Raw genomic sequence first — 22,690 nt, forward strand, 5'->3', positions numbered from 1 at the left:
CAAAGGCGCAGGTTTTAAATTATTCAGCACACCATTAGCCACACTTAGCCCCAACTCACTACTGCTGTCAATTAATCAGAGCTGCCAGGTGTATACCACCAGACGAGAGGCCAGTGCTGACCAGCGTCCATGGAGTTTGGATTCCAGATGCTGAATTATTTAGCAGTTTTAACCAACACTCTTGGAAACGACATGTAAACAGCATGTTTCCCGTAATCTGCACGAATGTGAGATCGGGTGTGAGGAAATGTGTACGAGAACCTGATCTTACTGGACATGAATCGACATTTTGTGCTGATGTTCAACAAGGGCTGAACAATCAGCTTCCTCACGCAGAAAAATAAATAAAAAGCTGCTTTAAATTAGCCCTGCTGGTTGTAAGCTTAATACTGTGTTGTTTCATTGTTTAAGGCAAATAAAACAAATAATATTTAATAATTATTTACATATATATATTCTTTGGTGTCATCTTTGGAGGTTAGGCTACAAAGATGATACCAGAAATATCAGCTTCATGTAATAGATAAAAACAGACTAGACTTTACCATTTTTGTCAGTATTTCATTGTCGAATTCATTTTACTATAACTGAAATGGCATATCTTAGCCAAATATAAATAAACAAATAAATAAATAACCATGTTAGTTAGACATCCAATGACAATCTAGTTATAACTTGATTACCTTGAGAGTGTAAGTTTTAATTAAAATATTTAATTATCATAATTTTTCCATCTCATTTTTAAACTGTTGTCAACAACATCAGTAATTTCACTATCTATGTGACATCCTATCCCTTTTGCCGCCCATATTTATTTGGTGACGTGTAAATCAAATTTTGTCCAACAAGTCATTATGACACCATTCACTGGTTTCTGGATCCTATCAGCAAATATTTGCAGACTTCATGTCAAAACAAAAGCGGGGTAAGAAAGACGTATGGTGAAATCAGGATGTCGTTGATAGTAAATAAATTTAACGTCTGTTTTACCCTTGACCCCAGTCCTGTTTTATCTGGGAGACCCTGTATTTTGTCCATATATAACACTCATAAATCCCCAGGGATTCAATCACACCACCCTGGGTGTTCCGACATACACACTGTTAAGCAAGCATGCATGCACACACAGAGTATATCTAGAAGCTCTGTGTACATAGTATGAATGGAGTTAAATGCAGCAACACTAATCACACTTCAGTAAAGGGAACAGCGGGAGAATTCATCGCTCTGGGCTTGAAATATTTGGTTGGTATTTTTTGGTAACTTACTCATATGTGTGGTGGAAGAGTGCAACGGAAAACATCTCAAAATAGTCAAATCAATGAAATGAGACCAAAAAACCCCCGATATATATATAGAGTTGTAAAAAGAGAGAGAAGCGTGAATTAATGGAGGACAGGACAAGTGAGTGTGTGTTGAAGAGGGAAAGTGTGTAAATGGACTTGGAGAACAGCAGACTCAGATCTGGAGTCATCCAGATAACTCGGCACCTCTCCGCTGGGGGGAATCCTAAGAGGAGATAAGACTTTCCCTTGCACTCTGGAGTAAAATAACTGGGAAGAAGCAGATGAGTATGGCCCAGTTGGATCAAAGGCAGGTGTTGGGAAAAAGTATATTGTTAGATGATTCTCACCATGAGTTTCACCTCCTCCCCTCTGGTTTTCATTCATTTTTCTGTGTGTGTGTGAAGATCTTATGTGTTTTATATGTTGGGATTGTTTGTATGGGATTGTTTTATGCCTGTATCCTGCAACCCAATTGCCCTTGGGAAATTAAAAAAGATGAACTGAACACTTGAAAGTTGACATGTCCTATGTGACGACATACTCTATTTAAAATAATTTTAAGCAGTCACAGTGGCTGGTGGATGCCCAATTTTACCAGCCACTTATATTTTTTATCAGCCACTTTTTCAGGAATTCAAATTTATAAAAGGAAGTGCACTAACATATTTTGAATTGCTTCAATGGACAATTTTTATTATTATTATCAATACATATTTTGGTCCCACTTTATATTAAGTGGCTTTAAGTACTATGTACTTACATCGAAAAATACGTACAATGTACTTATTGTGTTCATGTTTTATTGTAAAACACTTTTGCTGCTATTGCGGTGTGATACGGGTAAGGTTAGGGACAGGTGTGGTGGTATGGTTAAGTTTAAGGATGGGTTAAGGTATAAGGGAAGGGTCAACAGTGTAATTAAAAATTTAATTACATTCATTAATTACAGCTGTAATTACATGCAGGTATTTTAAAAATATAAGTACAATGTAAAAACATGTATGTACACAATAAGTCCATTGTATCAAATTATGAATTTCAATGTAAGTACATAGTACTTAAAGCCACTTAATATAAAGTGGGACCCATATTTTATTAATATAGACAAATAAAAAGTGATGTGAAAAAAAGCCTGCGAGACCATGGTAAAATTGTGTTTGGTCAGTTTGGTCATATTCTGCAGTAATTGTAGGCCTACATCTTTAATGAAAACATTTTTTTTACTCATCTCTCAGTAATAGGGTTGGGCCAATAGGGCCAAGCGTGTATCTGATATGAATAAAACATGTCGGCAAATATAATTGAATGGATTGTTATTGCTGCTTCCATAGACACCATTGTGTATTTTACAAACTATAAATTTATTGTTTTGCTATAAATTATGTAAGGGATAATGTATAGCGAGGCAGTTTTTATAGCGAATACAACCCCGACAGGCTGATCGGGACCCCCGACGCGGAGCGGAGCCTGAAGGGGTTGTATTCGCTAGAACAACCGCCTCCCTTTACATTATCTCGCTTATTACATGGCTACCTAACAAATAAATAAATAATTTGACACAAAATACTGATTTAAAAAAGAGGTTATTGATTTAAAACCGATTGTATTGCTTCCGCTAAAGAACACGCGCCCATGGCAATGCTGTTTTTCATGGCAACGGTGTGTTATCCTTAGCAGCGGTCTGTTATCAAGAAATAACAGACCGCATTCTACATTAAAATTCAACCAAGCATGTAATAAATGTATTTAAATGTCTGAAACCTAAAATAAACAATATGTGGTATATGACGAGCACTGAGAGCGTCCGACTTTGGCTCAGCGCTATAGCGCGAAAGCACAGTTTGAATCTGGCAGTTATGTCATGTTACTGTACATTTGCTCCTCAGCGGTCAGCTTCTACAGAGCGTGCCAAAATCGAAATTGCTGATGAGATGTAGAGGAAAATGAGACTGTTACAGTAAGTTACTCGCACACTATAGGCTGGTCAGTGGGAACTGCACGAACCAATGGCACAGTGCCAGTGGCGTAACTGCGCGAACCAATCGGTGCAAAGCTCGCCGAACTGAGAGCAGGGTAATCCCCGGAGAATTCCAGGGGAATCCGTCTATAAAAGACGCTCTAATTGCCAAGGATTCAGGTTTTTATCGACTGAAGTGACGATCGCTAGTCGTTCGCACCCGCCACTGTGGCTGGTATACAAGGCAAAGTCAAATTTCCCACCCTGCTTAATTTACTGCGTATTTCCTATTTATTTGTCCAATTTATTTGAATAGACAAAATTTTAAGTTACCTCAACTAAAACAAATAAAATGAGACAAAATATAATGAATTTAGTTGTTTTTTTTACAGTGTGCAATAAACCATAAACACCATAGTAAATCCAAAAATCTGGAAGGCTGTTTGAAACCGTAAATAATGTTTATAATAATGTTTCTCTGCAACGAGCAGAAATACAACTTTTGGTTTGTCAACAACTGCTTGTCTATATTCACCACCTTCTGTCAGAGAGTCAATTTGCATTTTCATTCAGCCTGTTGGTCTGAACAGACAAACTGCATTCAGAAATTAGACTGAATTTTTCTGCCAAACATTTGTCTTGTTGTGAAAAGGATTTTGTTTAGACCTAAAGACCTAATGGAGGACCAAGTTCTTTCAAAATGTCTCTATTTCTCAGAGGTGGTGGCAGAAGCAAGCTGCAGTGAATGCTGGGAGCTTTGAGCTCATCCTCTGCGGGAGCCAGCATAATCCCTGTCCTGATACCAGCAGCGCTGTGATACCTGACAGAGCATTCCTCAGATAAAACACAAGGCCAGATCAGAGGGATGTCTCACAGATGCCCAGAGGAAAAAGAAAGGAGAAGAGATGTGAGAGAGTAGGAGGTAAACAGAAAGAAGATGGCATGGCATACTGCTTTCCATTTCCAACACAAAAGCAAAATCTCCTTTTTTATTTCTTCAGTCTCTCCTTTTTTCTTTTTGTAATAAACCCTCTCTGGTTATGTCAGACTTACACACAGACAATGCAGCAAATAAAAACCAGACACTGTAGACGTCCGCCAACACATAGCAATGGATCTGGTTTCCCAAAGCACCCCACCCTCCCCATGGAGCAGCAGTTACACTAAACTCCTTAAAAAACAGACAAGAGATGCAAAGGAAGAAAGAAAAAAACTCACAAAACCACTTATATACACTACCGTTCAAAATGTTGGTGCAAGATATTCTTTTTCAAGAAATTAATACTTATATTTAGCAAGAATTCGTTAAATTGAAATTGAAAAGTGATACTAACAGTTATCTACTGTTCATTGAAAATAATAAGAAATGTATCTTGAGCAGCAAATCGGCATATTAGACTGACTTTGAAGTAGCATGTGACACTGAAGACTGGAGTAATGGCTTTGCCAGTCTTCCAGCTTTGCCATCACAAAAATAAATTATATATTAAATTATATTAAAACAGAAAGTTATGTAAATTCTAAGACATATTTAATAATATATCTGTTTTACTTTACTGTTTTTGATCACATAAACTCAAAAGAAAGAGAGAGAGAGAGAGAGAGAGAGAGAGAGAGAGAGAGATTCTGAATAAAATTCAATTCTTTTTTTAAAACTACACATCCTGCAAATTTAATATTAATATTTTCAGTAGCAAACAGTAGCATAACTGTAGGTTTTTTTTTTTTTTTTTAACAATAACCCTTTCTGCCCTAACATACAGACACAAAGGAATGGACAAGTGGATGTGTATGCGTCTCCTGAGGCCCGTTTTGATGGGCTCTGCTCTTGTAAGGCTGTTTGTTTGTGTGTAAAACGGCACACTTTCACAGCAGAAGTCAGACACTCTGTGAGGGTGTCCATCATAAAATACAAACGGAGCACTGCCATAGCACACTCTGAGAGATTTTTTTTTTTTTTTTTTTTTTACATGAACACAGAACAAAATGTGTGGACAAAGAACAACAGATATAAAATAAATAAATAAAGTAAACCGGGGTAGAAGCTTTTGTGCCTATAGCAAATCATTTACATCAGTGTGCACAGATTGGTCAGTGAACATTCATTCTGATGGCCACTCACCTGTCAAAGGAGTGGAACTGGACGGACGGGTCACGGGAGGCATCAACCACTGCACCCAGAAACCCAGGCGGTATAAGGCTGGGGTCCACCATGATCTCGCCAGAGGGTGCGCTAACGAGACTTCTCAAAATATCCTTGACATTGACGTTTTTTCCTTTGCTGTCTCTATTAGTGACCTCAGAGCCTCTCCTGACTTCAGAGGACAAAGTAGACAAGGCTTCAGATACAGCGTCCGGGCCGGTTCGTGTCTCAGCATCACTGGGGATGGCTGAAGTCTTCTCACCCTCAATGCTAGAGTCTCGACGATGAGGAGACAAACCGTTCTCGAGATCAGACTGAACACTCTCTGAAATAAAAAAATAAAAACACACTAGTCCACTCCTCAAAACACAGAATACATGTGTATCTGTTCTGTAGGTTCTCTGGGTTTAATCTTGCAGCAGTGGTGTGTGTGGGTTCAGGTGGTCACCTGTGCTCCTGATAGACTGTGAGCGCTTGGCGTTTCTTTTGTCATTGTGTGGCTCCAGTATATCTCGATATTTGGATACCATGAGTACAGAGATGAAGTAGACCACTGCCAGTGCCAAGAACTGAGCCTGTTTACTGTCCTCCTAAAGCACAGCCACAGCAAAACAATTTACAATTCATTTAGAATATTTTATAAATTAGCTAAACTAGCAATGCATAAAAGCATTAGCATTAGCAAAAATGAAGCATTAGCTGAATAGAAGAGATGTTGAATATAAGTACTGAGTCAAGAGACTCACTATGTCTCTGAACACAACAGCACGGAGACGATTGATGTCCATGTCCTGCAGAAGACGGTCTAAATCACTGATAGGAGACATCCCTCCTGTAACAATGTCCACAGGACTCTGCAACACATACCAACTCAGTTCACAGTCTCATTCACTCTGTCAGCTAGAGCTAGGTATTGTTCAAAAATCTTCGATATAGATACCGATACCATGACTTCGATACCGATTCCTATGATGATAATTTTTCAATACCAATTTTATGAACAGATAATGCTATAGCAGAGGCTGTAACATTAATGCGCAGAGGGGAAAAAACAAGAACTGAACTGTAAACTGTTAATGCAGCTAACCTTAAGGAGAAGCACACTTTACAAGATGCCTAGTTTAATGTGTAATTAATTTAAATCATGAAACATGTTCAATTTTACATTTATTAACAGTTTAACAATTTGTGCTTTCCGTTTAATTGTCTATATTCCGATTTAAAGGTGCATTAAGCAACTTTTCATGTTAAAAATACCCGTTTTCTAACCCATATTTGCTTAAACCATTGCCTGATGGGCTGAATAAGCCCTTCTCTGATCACTGCGATTGTCTCTATAATCCTGTAAAGTAAAATAAATAAGAGGGATTCGGGCCGGAATTTTAGACTGGGCGTGACGTCATGCGCGTTCACGGCACGCTCACATAGCTATGTCTGGCAGGTTTGCGTGTATTCGCCGGCATTCTCCGTGGAAGATGGATTGTACAGTAAGAGACCTGCTTGTAGTTAATTTCAAACACCAACGCAAACTCCACGTAAGATAAAAAAAACCAAAGTGGTAGTCCACGTAAGATAGTGCAACCAAAAGGGCCAAATTGGACTCAGACAGGCGTCGGAATAAGACGAGAGTAAACATAGGGAAGGCTTTCAACAAATGGAGAGATCTCCGGTCTGCTTTTGCTATTCGATTAAAACAGTTCAAATATCTTGAGTGTGATATAAAATGCTGATATATAAGTTAGATAATTAGACACACATTTTGAGCAAATTACTGCTTAATTAGGATGTATTGCTATTGGAATATGCTACTTAGCAGATCAATAAAACAGGCTAAACCCCCGCAAATCTTCGGCGGATTAGCCTGTTTGGCTTTTATGGTAACGTCATAGTGCCATTTAATTGTTTATTACCTTGAGACAATTGAGTGTAGGCTACTTTTTTGACCGACTGTGTAGCTTTGAGTTTTTACAAAGTAACAACTTATATTGTTCATGAACGTGTTTCCATAATAATACAATCATAAGTGGATACAGTAAACACATAACATAGTTCAACATGGAGATAGATGGAAATAAAAAAAAGTTTTCTACTACCCCCGTTTTTCCCTCACACATAAGTGTGTAATTTACTCAATTGCCTTTCCTTTCACATATTTAAAATGACTTGCAGATTTATAACTTTATTACCTCTGAAGACATTATGATTGTAAACAAAAGATTTGCGGCTGATGCTCTTTTGGTTATGAACAGCTCGTGCTCGTGCAAGCGTGTGTGTGCGTGTGGTCCATGAGCGTGCACATCTCTGGCTGCAGTTTCGCTTGCCGCCAGAGGTGGCATAGTTCTGCAAAAACTCAGAATCTTGCGCTATGCACCTTTAATGGTTTAATCAAAAACATCGAATTAATTGAATTCATAAAACAACTTAATTTATTAATTTGTATACAATAATAGGGCCCTATGAAATGTTTTTTTTTTATTGTGTGTGAATTTAATTTATTTTTCTGGTAATCAAGCGAAGGCATAAAACATTAATTTAACTTTTATTAAAATGAAAATTAAACAAGCTCTTTAATTTGTTAGCAAACAAGTGCTACACAACAGAGGTTTATTGTTACAATTATAACATGGAAGAAAATTTGTTTTAATAATATTTGTATTATTATTATTAGTAGTAGTAGAAGTAGTAGTAGTACATTAAGATGAACATAGTGCTGTACAAGAGTAATGTATTTCTATCGCAGTTTCGTCAAGACCTTCTTCTGTGATGTGAAGATAGTTTCTATCAAATTAAATGTTGTCAAAGTGAGAATATTAAACCGCAAAGGGACTATTTAAAGGTCCCATATTGTACAACTTTCTGAAGTTTTATTTTAGGTTTTGATGTCCTTAAGAATATATATTTGCGGTATAAGTACCAAAAAAAACATCTTAATATATATTTTACAGCTCCTTTCTCAGGAGCTCTGGCAAGAACAGGTCGATTTTGCCCTGTCTACTTAATATTCATGAGCCTCTTTTCTGATTGACCTGTTGTTTTCTGAGTGACCCACCATTGGTGGGGGTGGTGACTGAAGGCAGTGACTGAGTAGTTCTGACATCACATTTATACGGAAGTCACAACAGCTCGTGAAAAGGCACAGCTACTTTATGCATTTGTCTGTGGATCGACTGTTTTGAAACGTATATGGTAGTTTAATAGCCCCTAGACTTCTGTTATCATGAAAAAAGCCAGGAAATTTCAATTTTGACTTTAAATATGAATCCTGGATGCTCTGCGTCAATGAATGGACCAGACACGCACATCCCATGATGTGCGACGCACGCGGTGCTTATTGCCATCAAGCCGACGTAAACTAGTGTTTTTCCTGGATGCCTCGCCACAGCCAGCACATGATTTGGGCACATCATACATGCTGCATGCTTAGTGTTTTACTGACGTTGACAAGATTAACCCCTCCTGTATCGAAATTTGGTACTGAATGACAAGACATTTTTTGTGATACTCGATGGTATCGAGGTAATTCGGTCTGTGCCTAAAAAGTATCGAACTCGAAATCCAGCCCTACTGTCAGCTCTGAACAAATACATTTTCCCACTGCTCTAATATTTGGTATCAGTTGGATTTTATAAAAATAGGGAGTCTTTTATTTTGCTGTTCCACATTTAGACAGTGCTGAGGCACAGGGGCATTAATGCAACAGTTTGGGAAAGATTCTAAATAATAGATGAGCTGTGAGTGTGGAGTGTAGGTTACACAACACATTCAATATATATATATATATTATTTTTTTTTTACTGGAACTCAAACCTATTTAAAATTACCATCTGGACAGTAGAGAAAGAGAGAGAGAGGTATCCTTGGCATGATGTTGAACTTGCCTGTGCTGGTATAGACTTGGCGGCTCCCAGAAGGCTTTGCTGTCCACGGCTGCTTTCTGCACCAGACTTAACCAGAGTGTGCTGCTGACATTCTAGACAGTTTCTCACAGCCATCGCACACACTGAGGTGGAGAAAGAGTGTATATGAGAGGGACAGACAGAGAGAGACTGTGAGAAAGCGGGTAGAGAACTGAGAGGTAGAAATACAGGGGAAAAGACAACCTCATAGAGATGAAAGGGTACCAGAACGAAAAGATATATAGACTAAAAGAAACATGACATATAAGAAGGTCATAGCATGACGATAAAAATGGGCTTAAAATACCACCTTATTAGTGAACCACTGAAAACTGAAGCCACAAGTATATGAAGAAATGTGTAAATTTCTAAGAAGCGAACAGTGTTTTGTGTTCCTAATGCTACGTAGTAGCTTGGGTGTTCTGGATGGTTTCTAGGGAGTCGCGTGCTGGTTGAAAGAAGGTTGCTTACTGTCAGAATCAAAAAAGCCCAAGCCTCTATGATATTTTAGATCCTAGATATGGCTCGGGTTCCTCTTTTAATGTGCAAGTCTAAAGGATGTTTTAACGTCCACCTGGAAGATCGTCGTAAATCTGATAGCTTAGAAAAGTAATGGCACACCTCTCAACAAGCTGCATGATTTTAGGTATCATGCATGTCTGCAGCACAAATGGTGTAGGATGAGTCAAACGACACTAGTGTTAAAAGGTTTGGGTCAGCAAAATCTTTTTTTAAGAAATTATAACTTAGATTCAGCAAGGACATAAATTGATCAAAAGTGACTATATTTGTACAAATATTTTAAATAAATACTTACAAACTTTCTATTCGTAATGAAATCCTGAAAAATTGCATTAGTTTCCACACATATATTAAGCAGCATAACTGTTTTTAACATCGATCATAAGAAATCAACATATTAGAATGATTTCAGAAGGATCATATGGCACTGGATTAATGGCTGCTGAAAATTCAGCTTTGCCATCAGGAATAAATGACATGTAAATATATAAAAATAGAAAACAGCTATTTTAAACTGTAATGATATTTCATAATATTAAAAATGTATCCTGTATTTTTTGTCAAATAAATGCACAAGAGTGGTGAACATACTGTAATAAACTTTCAAAAACTGTAACAACTCCAAACTTTTGAATGCTAGTGTACGTTGAGGGGTTTGTTCAAAAACGTATAGGAGCATAACAGTTTCCCTTAGCAATAGAGATGCATCGATATTAAAATGATTTAATATACCAATAAGCCATAATTACTTTCAAGTATGGATGACAATTGATAAATTACCAATATTCAAATGTATAATTGTATTATAACCATTTAGTCTAAATAAACTAGAAGTAAAACAGGAATATATATAATGAATAATGGATATTCATTTTTAATTACAGATTACATTTAAGAGTCTTATTAAATGATTAGTATTTTTTATTAGTGTTTTCAAAGAGTGTTAGATAATGGAAAAGGTAATCTAAAAGAACATGCACAATTAAATATACTGGCCAATACATAACCAATATTTACATATACAGATAAATTAAAATATCTGTAATATTGGCTGGTAACTAATATGATACCAATATATCATGCATCCCTACTTAACAAGCAACACTAAAAAATAAACAAACAATGATACAAAAACAAAATATATGAATAATTCTTCTCCAAGACATAAAAGTTGTGTAGAGTTAAAAAAAAGAAAAACACGTTAAACTGTATGAGGTTTGCAAAACAGATGACATTGCTTATTCTGTTTAATCATTTTGGCCGGCTTCCCACCACCATGGTGCCAGAAAAATCCTCTTACTGCATTTAATTTGATGTAATGCATGCTATATGTAATATCAGTATGGTGCATGCGTGTGTGTTTTCGTTTTAATGTACTGCACATGAGTTTGAGTTTGTACTGCACAATGTGTGTGCGTGACTGTGCATGTGTGACTCTATTCAACCCTCTGTCCTCTCATACCTTGACAACTGACAAATGTAAACTCCAAAACGCTTAGATTAAAGGTATTTATTCCAGCGCTGGAACCAACCAGCTTTTTCCATTAGGCGTTCTAGTCATTTGAACGAAAGCGCAAGCGAAGAGAGAAAGAGAGCTATAGAAGGAGAAATGGCGGGCCAAAAACCTTGTTACAGATCCCAAATCTGATACACACAGGCAGACCTCATCAAATATTCATTTTATACTTTAGCCCTCCTAAAAACAGGCTTCGGTTTCTCTCTCACTCCACCAATCAGGAAGCTCCACCCTGCCTTTGCTGCACAGTGTCGGGTCGATTTAACACACCGGCCATTTTGTTCAGTGGTTTGGGGGTTACATGGGAGAGAGAGCCGATGTGAGTGAGAGAGTGAAAGAGAGAACCGATGAGAGAGAGAGAGAGAGAGAGAGAGAGAGAGAGAGAGAGAGAGAGAGAGAGAGAGAGAGAGAGAGATGGAGAGAGAGAGAGAGAGAGAGAGAGAGAGAGAGAAGAGAGAGAGAGAGAGAGAGAGAGAGAAGAGAGAGAGAGAGAGAGAGAGAGAGAGAGAGAGAGAGAGAGGAGAGATGAGAGAGATAGGAGAGAGAGGAGAGAGAGAGGAGAGAGAGAGAGAGGAGAGAGAGGAGGTGTAATGAATAATGTAATCAATCTGAACGGCTGGATTTCTGTTATGTGGTCTATAACGGTGCAGTACAGTTTGTGATACATAGTCACATAAAGAAGGAGGTGCCTCAGGCTACAAAACAGCCATTAGAGTCAATGGCCATTTTAGAGCACTGCAGTGTGGAGAGCTTATAATAACACTATCAGAGAACTCACACAGACGGGTGGGGATGGAAGGTAAAAAAACGCTATTACCTCTACTCCAAATGAACCAATAGAGAGAATTCAATGAGCAATAAGGACTGTGCTCCAAAACCTAGTGAGCTGCTCCAGACGTTTTAGCTTATCAACATGCTAACATCAAACTCTATTAAAATCAATTGCAAGTCGATTTACCATGAACCATTGATTGGTTGGGTGATTTTAAGAGAAGAGAAAAATAAAAAACTGAAAAGGGGCTGAGTGCGTGTAAAAGCAGGTTGAGAAATAAAATAATAAAAGCATTATTTCAAAATGATGGGGGGATGAAAAAGGAGGAACAACAAACATGAGTGAGCAGAGCAAGAAAAGAGATCAGATATTTTTATATAATTTTAAATTTAATTTATTTTATAGTTAAAAACTAAATTTTCAGCAGCCATTACTCCAGTCTTTAGTCACATGATCCTTTGTAAATTATTCTAAATATGCTGATTTGGAGTTCAGGTAACATTTCTTTTTTATTATCAGTGTTGAAAACAATTATATTTTTGTAATATTATAAATTGTCCTTGCAAAATAAAAGTATTGTTTTTCCTTTATAAATGTTTATTTTTTCTTTTTAAAAATCTTACTGACCCCAAACTTTTGAATAGTAGTTTAGAGAAAATGAGAAACAGCTAGAAAGACACATATAATTTGATATTTCAGAATGTTATGATTACTTGCTGATTCAAGTCCCTATACATATATGTATGTCTCGGGTCCCACCTTCAATTTAAGTATTTGGGGCATTGTTCAACGGACTCCAATTGAAAAAGTAATAGCACACCTCCCCACAAGTTCACTGATTGTTCAAGTCCCTAACCACAATTGTGTGCAATAAGCCTTAATATAAAAACATGTACTTTGTTTTCTGTGTTTCCTCAGTCTCCACTCCTAATGTGCAAGCATTTCAAAGTATACTCCATTGACGGCGAGTGGGTGTGCACACACGGTGTGTGCACACTACCTATTGGAACTTTCTTTTTATGCGCTCAAATAACTTGTACATGCGCTTCAGTCCGTGCAGACAATGTGGACAATCTATGCAGACATCAGTGGACTGTGCTGATGACGAAAATTACGTCACACAGACTATCTGCGAGCAGAGCAGAACACAGACAAAAAAAAAAAAAAAGTATACTTCTGGCTTCAGCAAACACCACTAAAGAAAATGTCAGAAATAAGAGATTTACCCAAACGTAGGCATTGCCTTAGGATTCCTCCAGAAGACATATTCTTCTCTGCTTCGATTTCAGTGAAGTTCAGTGAACTGGCGAAGATAAGCACGTCCACGAGACTGATCAGCCTCTGCAAGAACATCACTGATGCCTCCACAGCCAAACCGTGAGATGGCTCGATATTCTCCAACTCATGCTGCAAGACAGTGTAACCATCATCATCATTTCTGAAACGGCAGCCTTCATCATCAGCACTATCTTCAATCAGATCTCCATAATGCACTGATGGTCACCTTTATCATGACCTTCACATTTCATATGTACAGCTATTGTAATCAAATTACTCACCATCATTAAAGTAATATAAATGATAAACAATAAGAAGGGTCAGCACACTCTTTTATCTAAAGAGATCTGTGTTCATTTGTATGTACACTGTGTCACGCCATGTGTTAATGGTTCTCTCAGACTTTTACTTTGATGTTGCATGTGAGGCAAAATCTACAGAAATTTGGTCCGATTTTCACATGTGATTTGTCCGTTTAGACCATTGCATAAAAAACAGCAGAAATACCCCAGTCAAAGCGAGTACAAAAAGCTGTGCAACTTTCAGTTTCTGACAGCTGCTTGAAATTGAGAAGGAAAGTCAAACAGTATTTACATGTTACAACCGTTCTGATTTTTGTGTGCGCGATTTTTTTAGCAGCGGATTTGCCCATGTGACCAAAAGTGTGAATCTTATTGGTTATCCATCTTTTTTTTTTTTTTTGCACCGAATATTTGTCATGGTGTGAATAGGTTACTCAGATTAGTCAAATATGAAATAAAGTAATAGAGAAAGGGCGGGGAATGCAGAATTTCATGAATGGCAGAATTCTGCTGTGCTTTCTGATGACTTCTACAGGTGCAGATTCCATGCAGGCTTGAAAATTGTCAAACTAATGTCCAACAAATAAAGCAAGAAGTCAGACAGGTACGGTGGACTAACTTGATTATCCTATCATTCTAGCTGTTCTTCAGTGTGACTGAAATAAGTCGAGGCAAGGAAAGAATGTTAAATCAGGAGTACAATGGACGTGACCACGCCACACCGGAAAAGCATGAGGTTACTGTGTGTAACTTAACATGTGGAGTTGGGCCAAAGTATCCCATAAAGACAGTATCACTGATTATAATTGGTTCAATTTGCTTTTGTTGCAAAGCAACATACCGCTCGCTTCGGGTGTAGACGGGGTACTGAGACACACACACACACATACTAACCGAAGAGGAGGTGGCTGCAGACAGCAGAGGAAGGATTCCTCCACAGGCCATGATGAGGTTGTCCACCACCTGAGAAATGAGATGGACGGTGTTGTGCACAAATACCACATTCTCACTGCTGTTCACAAAGTCCATTACTGTCTTAGTCGAATGACTGTGGGGAGAAGTGAGAAAATCAGTTATTCAACAACTTGCTACTATTTGACTTAATGATGACAAAAACATTTTTTTACAACAATTTGTTTTATTCAAAAAGCACCTTTCCCAAGCTCAAAGTCGCTGAATAGGAGCATGATATTGTAAATCCAGGTTAATGTTCCAGGTTAACGTAATGTCTATAAACAGCAACTGTCGAATAGCACAAAATGTGATTTCTAGTCACCCCTTAAAGGGCTGTCACATTGGTGAAATTTCAGCAAAATTTCACAAGAAATGAAGCTCCATAGTCTACGGTCAATGTATGAAGCATATATGAAATTCTGTTGGTCAATGCATGAATTCATGTCACCAACCTGAAACCAATGTGAAATCTGTGTGTGGAAATCTTTTTTTTTTTTTTATCAATAATCTATACCAATATTTTTCATATATCTACAAACAGATACATATATTTTATTCCTTTGCCTATTTGATATTTGGTTCTGGGTGTTCCTCTCACCTTCTCCACATCTGCACATCTGTCTCGATGGAGAACAGCAGGTCAGTTAGAAGACGCTGGTGCATATGAGACCACTTGAACTCTGGGATACGGAACATGGTGGACCGTGCAGAAGACGAGCCCTCAATGCTCTGACCTGTGGGGCTTGAGGCAGCTGCTTGATCTGAGCTCAGGTTCTGCAAAAGAGGCATTTATTATTCTAACATTTATTTTATATGACAAAATTAAATAGTAATTTTGTTTCCCCATCAAGAATCTAAATTTTTTATATAATCAATACATTTAGTGAATTACTGTAAGCATCAACCTGGGTCAAGTTCCTTTGTTTTTAATATTGCAAAACTTACTGTTGTTGAGGTGTGCTTCAGCTCTAGCCTCTCCGTGTCTGAGGCCACACTCGACACATCCAGTCTAGCAATTTTAATCTCTTTGGTTTTAGTTGCTGAACTCTCAGTCCCTGCTGACTTCAGACTATCTTGGTTAGTTCCTGGATCCTGTGAGATACTCTCAGTGCTAGGGCTAACCTCTGCCGTAGATGTGTCGGCAACATCTGAAGGATGTACTTCTGCAGCTTGTTCTGCATCAACAGCACCATGACTCTCTGTAGTCTCTGTATGAAGCTTGGTCTCATCGGTGGAGGTGCTTTGGTTTAAATCAACCTCCACCATGGGAGCCAATGTATTCTTGGTTTCCTCTGCCTTCTCATTTTCCATTGGCTTCTCATCTTTTTCGGTTTCTTGTTCGTTATCTTTCTTTTTTCCATCATCTTCCTTTTCAACACCATGGTCATCCGTCTCACCAGCAGTAGCTGAAACAAATGAGGACTCCTCTGTGCTGTCATCGCTGACCTTAATGATGTTGCTGACGGAGGAAACATCAGGGCTATCTTCATTCATGACTGAGGCACCAGTCATGCTAGCCTCCTGGTAGGCCGAAACCTCAGAAGAAGCATCAGTGATTTCTTCCACTTTGGCTTCCTTTAAAGCTTCAGGAGAAGAATCCTCAGGTCCTTTCTCTTTATCTTCTACCTGAGTATTTAGTACAGTTTCAGTATTGCTTGTTTTACCATCATCTTCATTTGACATCTTCACAGCTTCAGTTTCACCTTTGGCATCCTTGTCATTTGCAGTCTGTGCACTCAGATCTGATCTCTCAGACTCTCCATCCATGTTAGCCTCCAGGTTATGTTTGTCTTCCATATTTTTCATTTCATTATCCTTTCCTGGTTCTCTCAGAGTGTGCTCTTCATCTTTATTCCCTTCCTTTGTCTCAACAGTGTCTGCCTGTCTCTCTTCCTCATCTCTGGCCAGAATGTTGGACACTGTGACAGGGATCTGGGGCCGCATCTCCTCTTCATCTCTAGGCTGATCATTGACCTGCTCCTCCACGCGTAGCTCAATTACAGTTGATGGAGCAGTCTCCTCTGCATGCAGCTCACCATTGGCCGAGGCAAGGAACTGAGAATCGTGACTGGCACCAGAGATTGTTCTGATTCCGCTTTCAGATCCACCCTCAGAACCCAAACGCTGGTACTCAAGAAACAGGCGGGCCAGATTATCTTTGTGTTGCTCAAAGGTGACCTGATGAAAGAGTATTGGGAGGAATGTTAATTATGCAGAGCAGCAGACAGAATACTGTCATCAGGACAAACTAAAAAGAAATTAGCCGCAATCAAGAACTTTAGAAGATCAAGCAATCAAGAAGTTTAGATGTTTAAATTCACTGTCTTGTCCGTTAAAATCTACTTTACCGATGTAAATATTTGTTTGTGTTTATTATTATCAATTAATATTTACCTCTCCATTCAGATTTGACAATTCAGATTCAGACAATATAATATGATATGATATATGATATAATATAATATAATAAACCATTACAGTGATTGGACAATGAAACTAAAACACTGGCCAATATAGTGTTGGAGGTTTCACATATATTTATAGTACTATGCAAAAGTCTTAGACATGTTAGTATTTTCAATCCACACAACATAACAGGAGACATATCAGAGTTCAAATGAGGACAAATTGTTAGTGCGCATCTCGCTGACTCATCTGTGACCAGGACAGCACGTCTTTGTCGTGTATCAAGAGCTATGGTCTCCAGGGTAATGTCAGCATATCACCACATAAGACTGACCACATCTAACAGGAGTAACTGTTGACGCAAGAGGAAGCTGTCTGAAAGGGATGTCCAGGTACTATCCCAGATTGTAACCAAAAAGTGTAAAACCACAGCTGCCCAACTCACTGCATACTTAAATATGCACCTTGACTCTCCCGTTTCCTCCAAAACTGTTCATCGGGAGCTCCAGAGGGTCAAAATTCATGGTCGAGAAGCTATAGCCAAACCTTATGTCACATGCTGATGCCAAATGTCTGTTTCATTGGTGCCAACAGTGCAAATCTTGTACTGTGGACAATGTGAAACATGTATTGTTTGTTCTCTGATGATTGTCCACCTTCACTGTCTTTCCACACATCCGTGGGAGTTACGGTGTAGAGAAGCCCTAAAGAGGCTTAACACCCGGACTGTTATTGCCCAGAGTGAAGCATGGGGTGTATCAGTGATGGTTTGGGCTACAGTATCATACAACTGCCGTCACTGACAAGGACTACTGAACCATTCTGGAGGACCATGTGCACTTAATGGTTCAAACACTGTACCCTGAAGGGGGCACCGTGTATCAGGCCATGATAATGCACCAATACACACAGCAAGACTTGTGACAGAAAGTTTAACATCTCCCATGGCCTGCAGAGTCACCAGATCTAAATATTTGTGAGGCACTTTGGGGTATTTTGGAGGAGAATATCTGATTTGGTGACCTGGGGTCTATACCATGACTACATGTGAGCTTAAATGTTCAATTCTCTCTATACCTATTTCAACTCTATAAACTAACTTCATAACTTTTATTTGCACTGATATAGCAAAAAATATATATTTTAGTTGACCTCTTTCATAGACAGCTCTTTTCTTCTTGCAGTGTAAATTTGTTTAAATTCAATCTCGCAATATTCAGCAGAAGAGAGAAATCACGCTGCTCAGTTTCCCTGTTCCACAGCATGTAATTGGCTGTTCACTACTGATGCCACACCTAAACTCCACATCAAAGCCTGAGTTGACAAAGAAAATTAAATTATCAGCGTCGTGGTAGCAACAAAGACTGATTGGACTGGTTTGGTTTTGTCAACACTAAACTAAATTTGTAACCATGAGTTTTCAACTACCATCATTGCCACTGTTCTGGAAGAAGAATGGCTCAAAATCTCTCTGGCCACTGTGCAGGACTTGTATTTGTCATTCCCAAGACAAATTAAATCTCTATTGGCCGAAAAAGGAGGCCCTATACTGTGTGTCATATACTCTGTGTTGATAAACATAGGTTGTGAATATGTATTACTGCAAATTATAAACCTTATATAAAAAATGTTTACCTCTCAAGGTTATTTATCTTTCAATATGTTATTCGTTAATCGTTATACATTTCTCCTTTATAGAAATGAAATTTTTATATATAAAAAAAAAAAGTTCTGGCACCAAATTAAAAAAGTGACAATTTTTTTTTCTGCCCTTTTTTTCTTTAAGGCCAGTAAAAATGTCAATAGGGCAGGTAAAAATCTGAAATACTAGCCTGACTAGGCAAGTAGAAAAAAATACTCTGAAAAGAGAGATGGTCATGTGTGTTTAGGACTGCAATTAGCAGCAGACAGTACACAGCTTCTGCAGAAATACAGCTGAAGTCTGAACACACCAAAACACACCTCAATTTATCAACAGAACACAACAGACAGAAAGTCAAACACACCACTGGGGAAACGAGAAACAACTTGCAGCTTCCACACCAATGCCGGCATTTGCATTTAGGCAAGAAAGCCTTATTATCTGTAATTAATTGGCCGTTATTGTTCTAAATTAGCCTGCTACAAGCCTGGCCATTAATCTTCCATGTGGTTTGACTGGTAATCCATGGCTGTTTGCTCGGAACGGACAGCTTTAAAATGCATTGCTGGTTTTCTTTCTCTCCTGACTCTCTTCTTTGGAATAGCAAGATCACTAGTTTGGGCTCAATACAGCATTTAACATTTTGCTATTAAATCCACACGCTGTATTTTCAGAAAAACATAGCCCTCCTTTGTGGCTGGATAAGCATGGTATATATAGTCAAACTTATCTGGATGGTCTGTGAGGCATTTAAGGATTTAAAAAATTAAAGTTAAACTCATGTAAACCACTAAGGGTTTAAAATACTGCACATGAGGCCCCATATTATCCTGTTAGGTATTATCTTCAAGAATCAGTAAGTATACCGTATGCAGTTAAATGTTTTTAAAAAAAAAAATCTTCATATGTACACTAAAGCATCTCATTGTCTGGCAGCCTTCTACAATGCATATCGTACCAATAAAGTATTACGTCATGTGAAAAGCATTACTTACCTTACTATAACCGGCATTCGGTACATGGAGATAAAGTTACTCTGGAAAGGGGGTAACTATAGAAATGTGGTTTTGAAATGTAGTGTGTATGCCACCGGGTGGGCCAGACATCAGTTTTTAATCTGATCTAATTTAAATCCGGTCAGTTCTTTAGACATGGGATGTGGAAAAAGCTACAATTCATCTAAGAATACAGTGCAGGTTTCATAATGTGACGGCGAGCTTTGTGTGAGCAGGGTGTCTGGTTGCCAAATCTACAACTTAATGCAAATCCATTTTCAAGTGGTCTGTTAAAAATATAAATAATTAATTGTATTTCTATATACTAAAATCTGAACTTTACCTGTAACCACAAATCCTTGAGTAATAAACAAAGTATAAGATAGAGTATTAAAATATTACAAAAAATTATCTAGGGTAGAAAAAGTCCAATACTTGCATTTCTATTTTATTAAATTTGCCCTTTACTTTTGAAAAAAACAAATACATACATACATAAACGCATACATGCGTACGTAAACTACTCAAATCTATAGGGAAGATTCATCCAGCATCAGACAGTTATGATCCAGCTGAACTTGCAGCAATCAGACTGCAAGCTCAGCAACAGACCATAACAGTGCTAAAATCACTGATCTTGGATCAGCAGGGAGCAGTCGGCTACAGACTCTCACAGTTGGGCCAGTAGGGAGCCCCATTTAGATCAATAGATAGTGAGTAACCGCAAAACAAAGGGGAAATAGGGACCCTGAGAATGCTCTAATTGGATTAGCTAAATGCGATTCCATTCCTGCAAAAATCAATGTGGTCAGCAGACTGAATCTCTTCTGTCCAAAAGACACTGTTAGTTTTCTTTTTCCCCCCTTCGATACGCTCACAACTGTCTGCATTGAGTGTGGAATAAAGGTACACGGAAAGAGACTCAAGACAGACAAGCAGAACCACTCTCTTGTTTTCCAGTTAAAACAATATTTTAAAAAAGCACCTGAGATGCAAAACTGCTTCATGTACAAAGACTATGTGTGTATTTTATCTTGATCCATTAGCAGATTTTTTATACATTTATTTTTTCTCTTTGCTTATTTTTACAACAATAAAAAAAAAAAATGTTATTTTCCAAAAATACTAGGAGGAAAAGGATTGTCATCTTTGACATTTTCAAGACAGCTAAATAAAACAATCAGGTCGATCATAACATTTTTCTACCTGAAAACATTCTTTAAGCTTTTGTGATGGCATGAAAAGCTTGCAAAATGAATGTCAAGAAAGTGATTGGTTTATCAATGTCAATGTCTTTAAACAGTCAATGCTATCCAAGTCCTAATGTCAGTTGGCTTGCCGGCCTATGAGTTTATTCAATACAGACTGTCTGCAAGTGTGCCTCTATCTTTACAAGCAATGTCCCAATACTGGAATCCATTGTCTTCTAAATCCATAGTATTGCTGTTGTCCAGCACGATAAGCAACTTCATGACACCACAGAATAGGCTTTATGTTCTTAGGCAGGTTTTTTCTTCCAACATCTCCATTAGGCCCAGAATCTCACTACTGTCAAAGACAAGCGTCGTTTTCTTGTTGGCTAACAGGATTTTAGTGTTAAGAAAGTTTAGGAAATAAACTCCTGGTAATGTCAAAAGGAAGGAGCAGACAACAATTGTTATATTATATTTTATTATTAAATTAATTTTAATTGCTAGAAGCCAAAAGTGGGGGAGAGATATTAATATAGGAGGCATACAGTATAGGTTAAGTTAACTACAGAATACAATCCTCACTCATGGAATCATATGAATCCTTATTTTTAAGGAATATTATACATATTACTTATTTCATAATTTACTTTGAATACAATTTGTTTAGGGGTATTTATTCCTCGCAGCGATTTGTAAACAAAAGTGGGAGATGCTGAAATAATGTACTGTACTCCAAAAATTCAAGAAATGAATACATTATCTTAAATGCTTGTAACTAATTTCAGACATTTCTCCAGGACACTTTCTCCTTCCCTCGGAGAACACAAAAGCATAGTGTGATGCCCCCGAGGAGGTCACAGGACTCTCATTCTAGGCATTCTAGGAAGAAACGAAAGGCTCCAGGGGAGCAGCCACTTTTTCAGGACCATTACAACATCTCCTTCACCCATTAAGATGTTTCTTACAGTGGAACATAAGAGTGCTGACTAGGAAAACATGAAGGGCACCAAGTCTTTCACAAGGTGATCACTTCCAACAGAAAACTGTCCCTTCAGTACCTGTGTGGAGCTGAGTCTCATTTATGTGCAGTGCTGGGACAGGGGCACCTTGGGTAAGCTGTGGTGTCAGCAGGCCCATCTGCAGAAACATCTGTCTGCCTACAATGAGCTGGCTGGAAAGGAAACTTCATCTCCTTTGATACACACATGCTCGGTAAAACGCAATCAAGCAACAATCAGATAACAGCACACTTGCTAAAGTCTGTATGAAGATCTCCTAAGATAAAAAAAAAAATATATATATATATATATATATATATATATAATATAAAACTGAGGCAGATAAGCTGGTAAAAATATATATGCTTTATAGACTAGAAACACTTTCATTGAGTTGTGTGTGTGTGTGTGTGTGTGTGTGTGTGTGTGTGTGTGTGTGTGTGTGTGTGTGTGTGTGTGTGTGTGTTTGATTTAAATGATATATTTAAGAAATATGAAATGTTCAAGTTATAAAATATTATATATACAGTATACAATGTAACGAACTAATGAAATCTCTGTCTATATATGTATCATTTAAATCAATTGAGTTCATATATATATGTACATGCATGCATACATACACACACATATATATATATATATATATATATATATATATATATAGAGAGAGAGAGAGAGAGAGAGAGAGAGAGAGAGAGAGAGAGAGAGAGAGAGATTTCGTTCTTAAATATATCATTTAAATCAATTGAGTTCATATACGTACATACATAGTGCATACTGTACATAAAGACACACACATACATACATATACATATATATATATGAAC

General features: G+C 37.8%; 1 protein-coding gene across 5 annotated transcripts in view; it reads right to left on the reverse strand.

Moving 5' to 3' along the window:
- lrba (LPS-responsive vesicle trafficking, beach and anchor containing) overlaps positions 1 to 22,690 on the reverse strand; it is a 247,341-nt gene that overhangs the window by 158,793 nt on the left and 65,858 nt on the right. For all 5 annotated transcript variants that reach the window (XM_079615242.1, XM_079615243.1, XM_079615241.1 and 2 more), the window contains exons 22-29: positions 15,572 to 16,804; positions 15,225 to 15,400; positions 14,567 to 14,720; positions 13,319 to 13,499; positions 9,265 to 9,386; positions 6,133 to 6,240; positions 5,835 to 5,976; positions 5,366 to 5,711 (exon numbers count right to left, since the gene is read on the reverse strand). In XM_079615242.1, the coding sequence (XP_079471368.1) occupies positions 5,366 to 5,711; positions 5,835 to 5,976; positions 6,133 to 6,240; positions 9,265 to 9,386; positions 13,319 to 13,499; positions 14,567 to 14,720; positions 15,225 to 15,400; positions 15,572 to 16,804 (2,462 nt within the window). The remainder of the gene's footprint in view (positions 1 to 5,365; positions 5,712 to 5,834; positions 5,977 to 6,132; positions 6,241 to 9,264; positions 9,387 to 13,318; positions 13,500 to 14,566; positions 14,721 to 15,224; positions 15,401 to 15,571; positions 16,805 to 22,690) is intronic.

Source organism: Phoxinus phoxinus (genome assembly GCF_949152265.1).
Source record: "Phoxinus phoxinus genome assembly, chromosome: 6".
In the NCBI taxonomy this organism is placed as follows: Eukaryota; Metazoa; Chordata; class Actinopteri; order Cypriniformes; family Leuciscidae; genus Phoxinus; species Phoxinus phoxinus.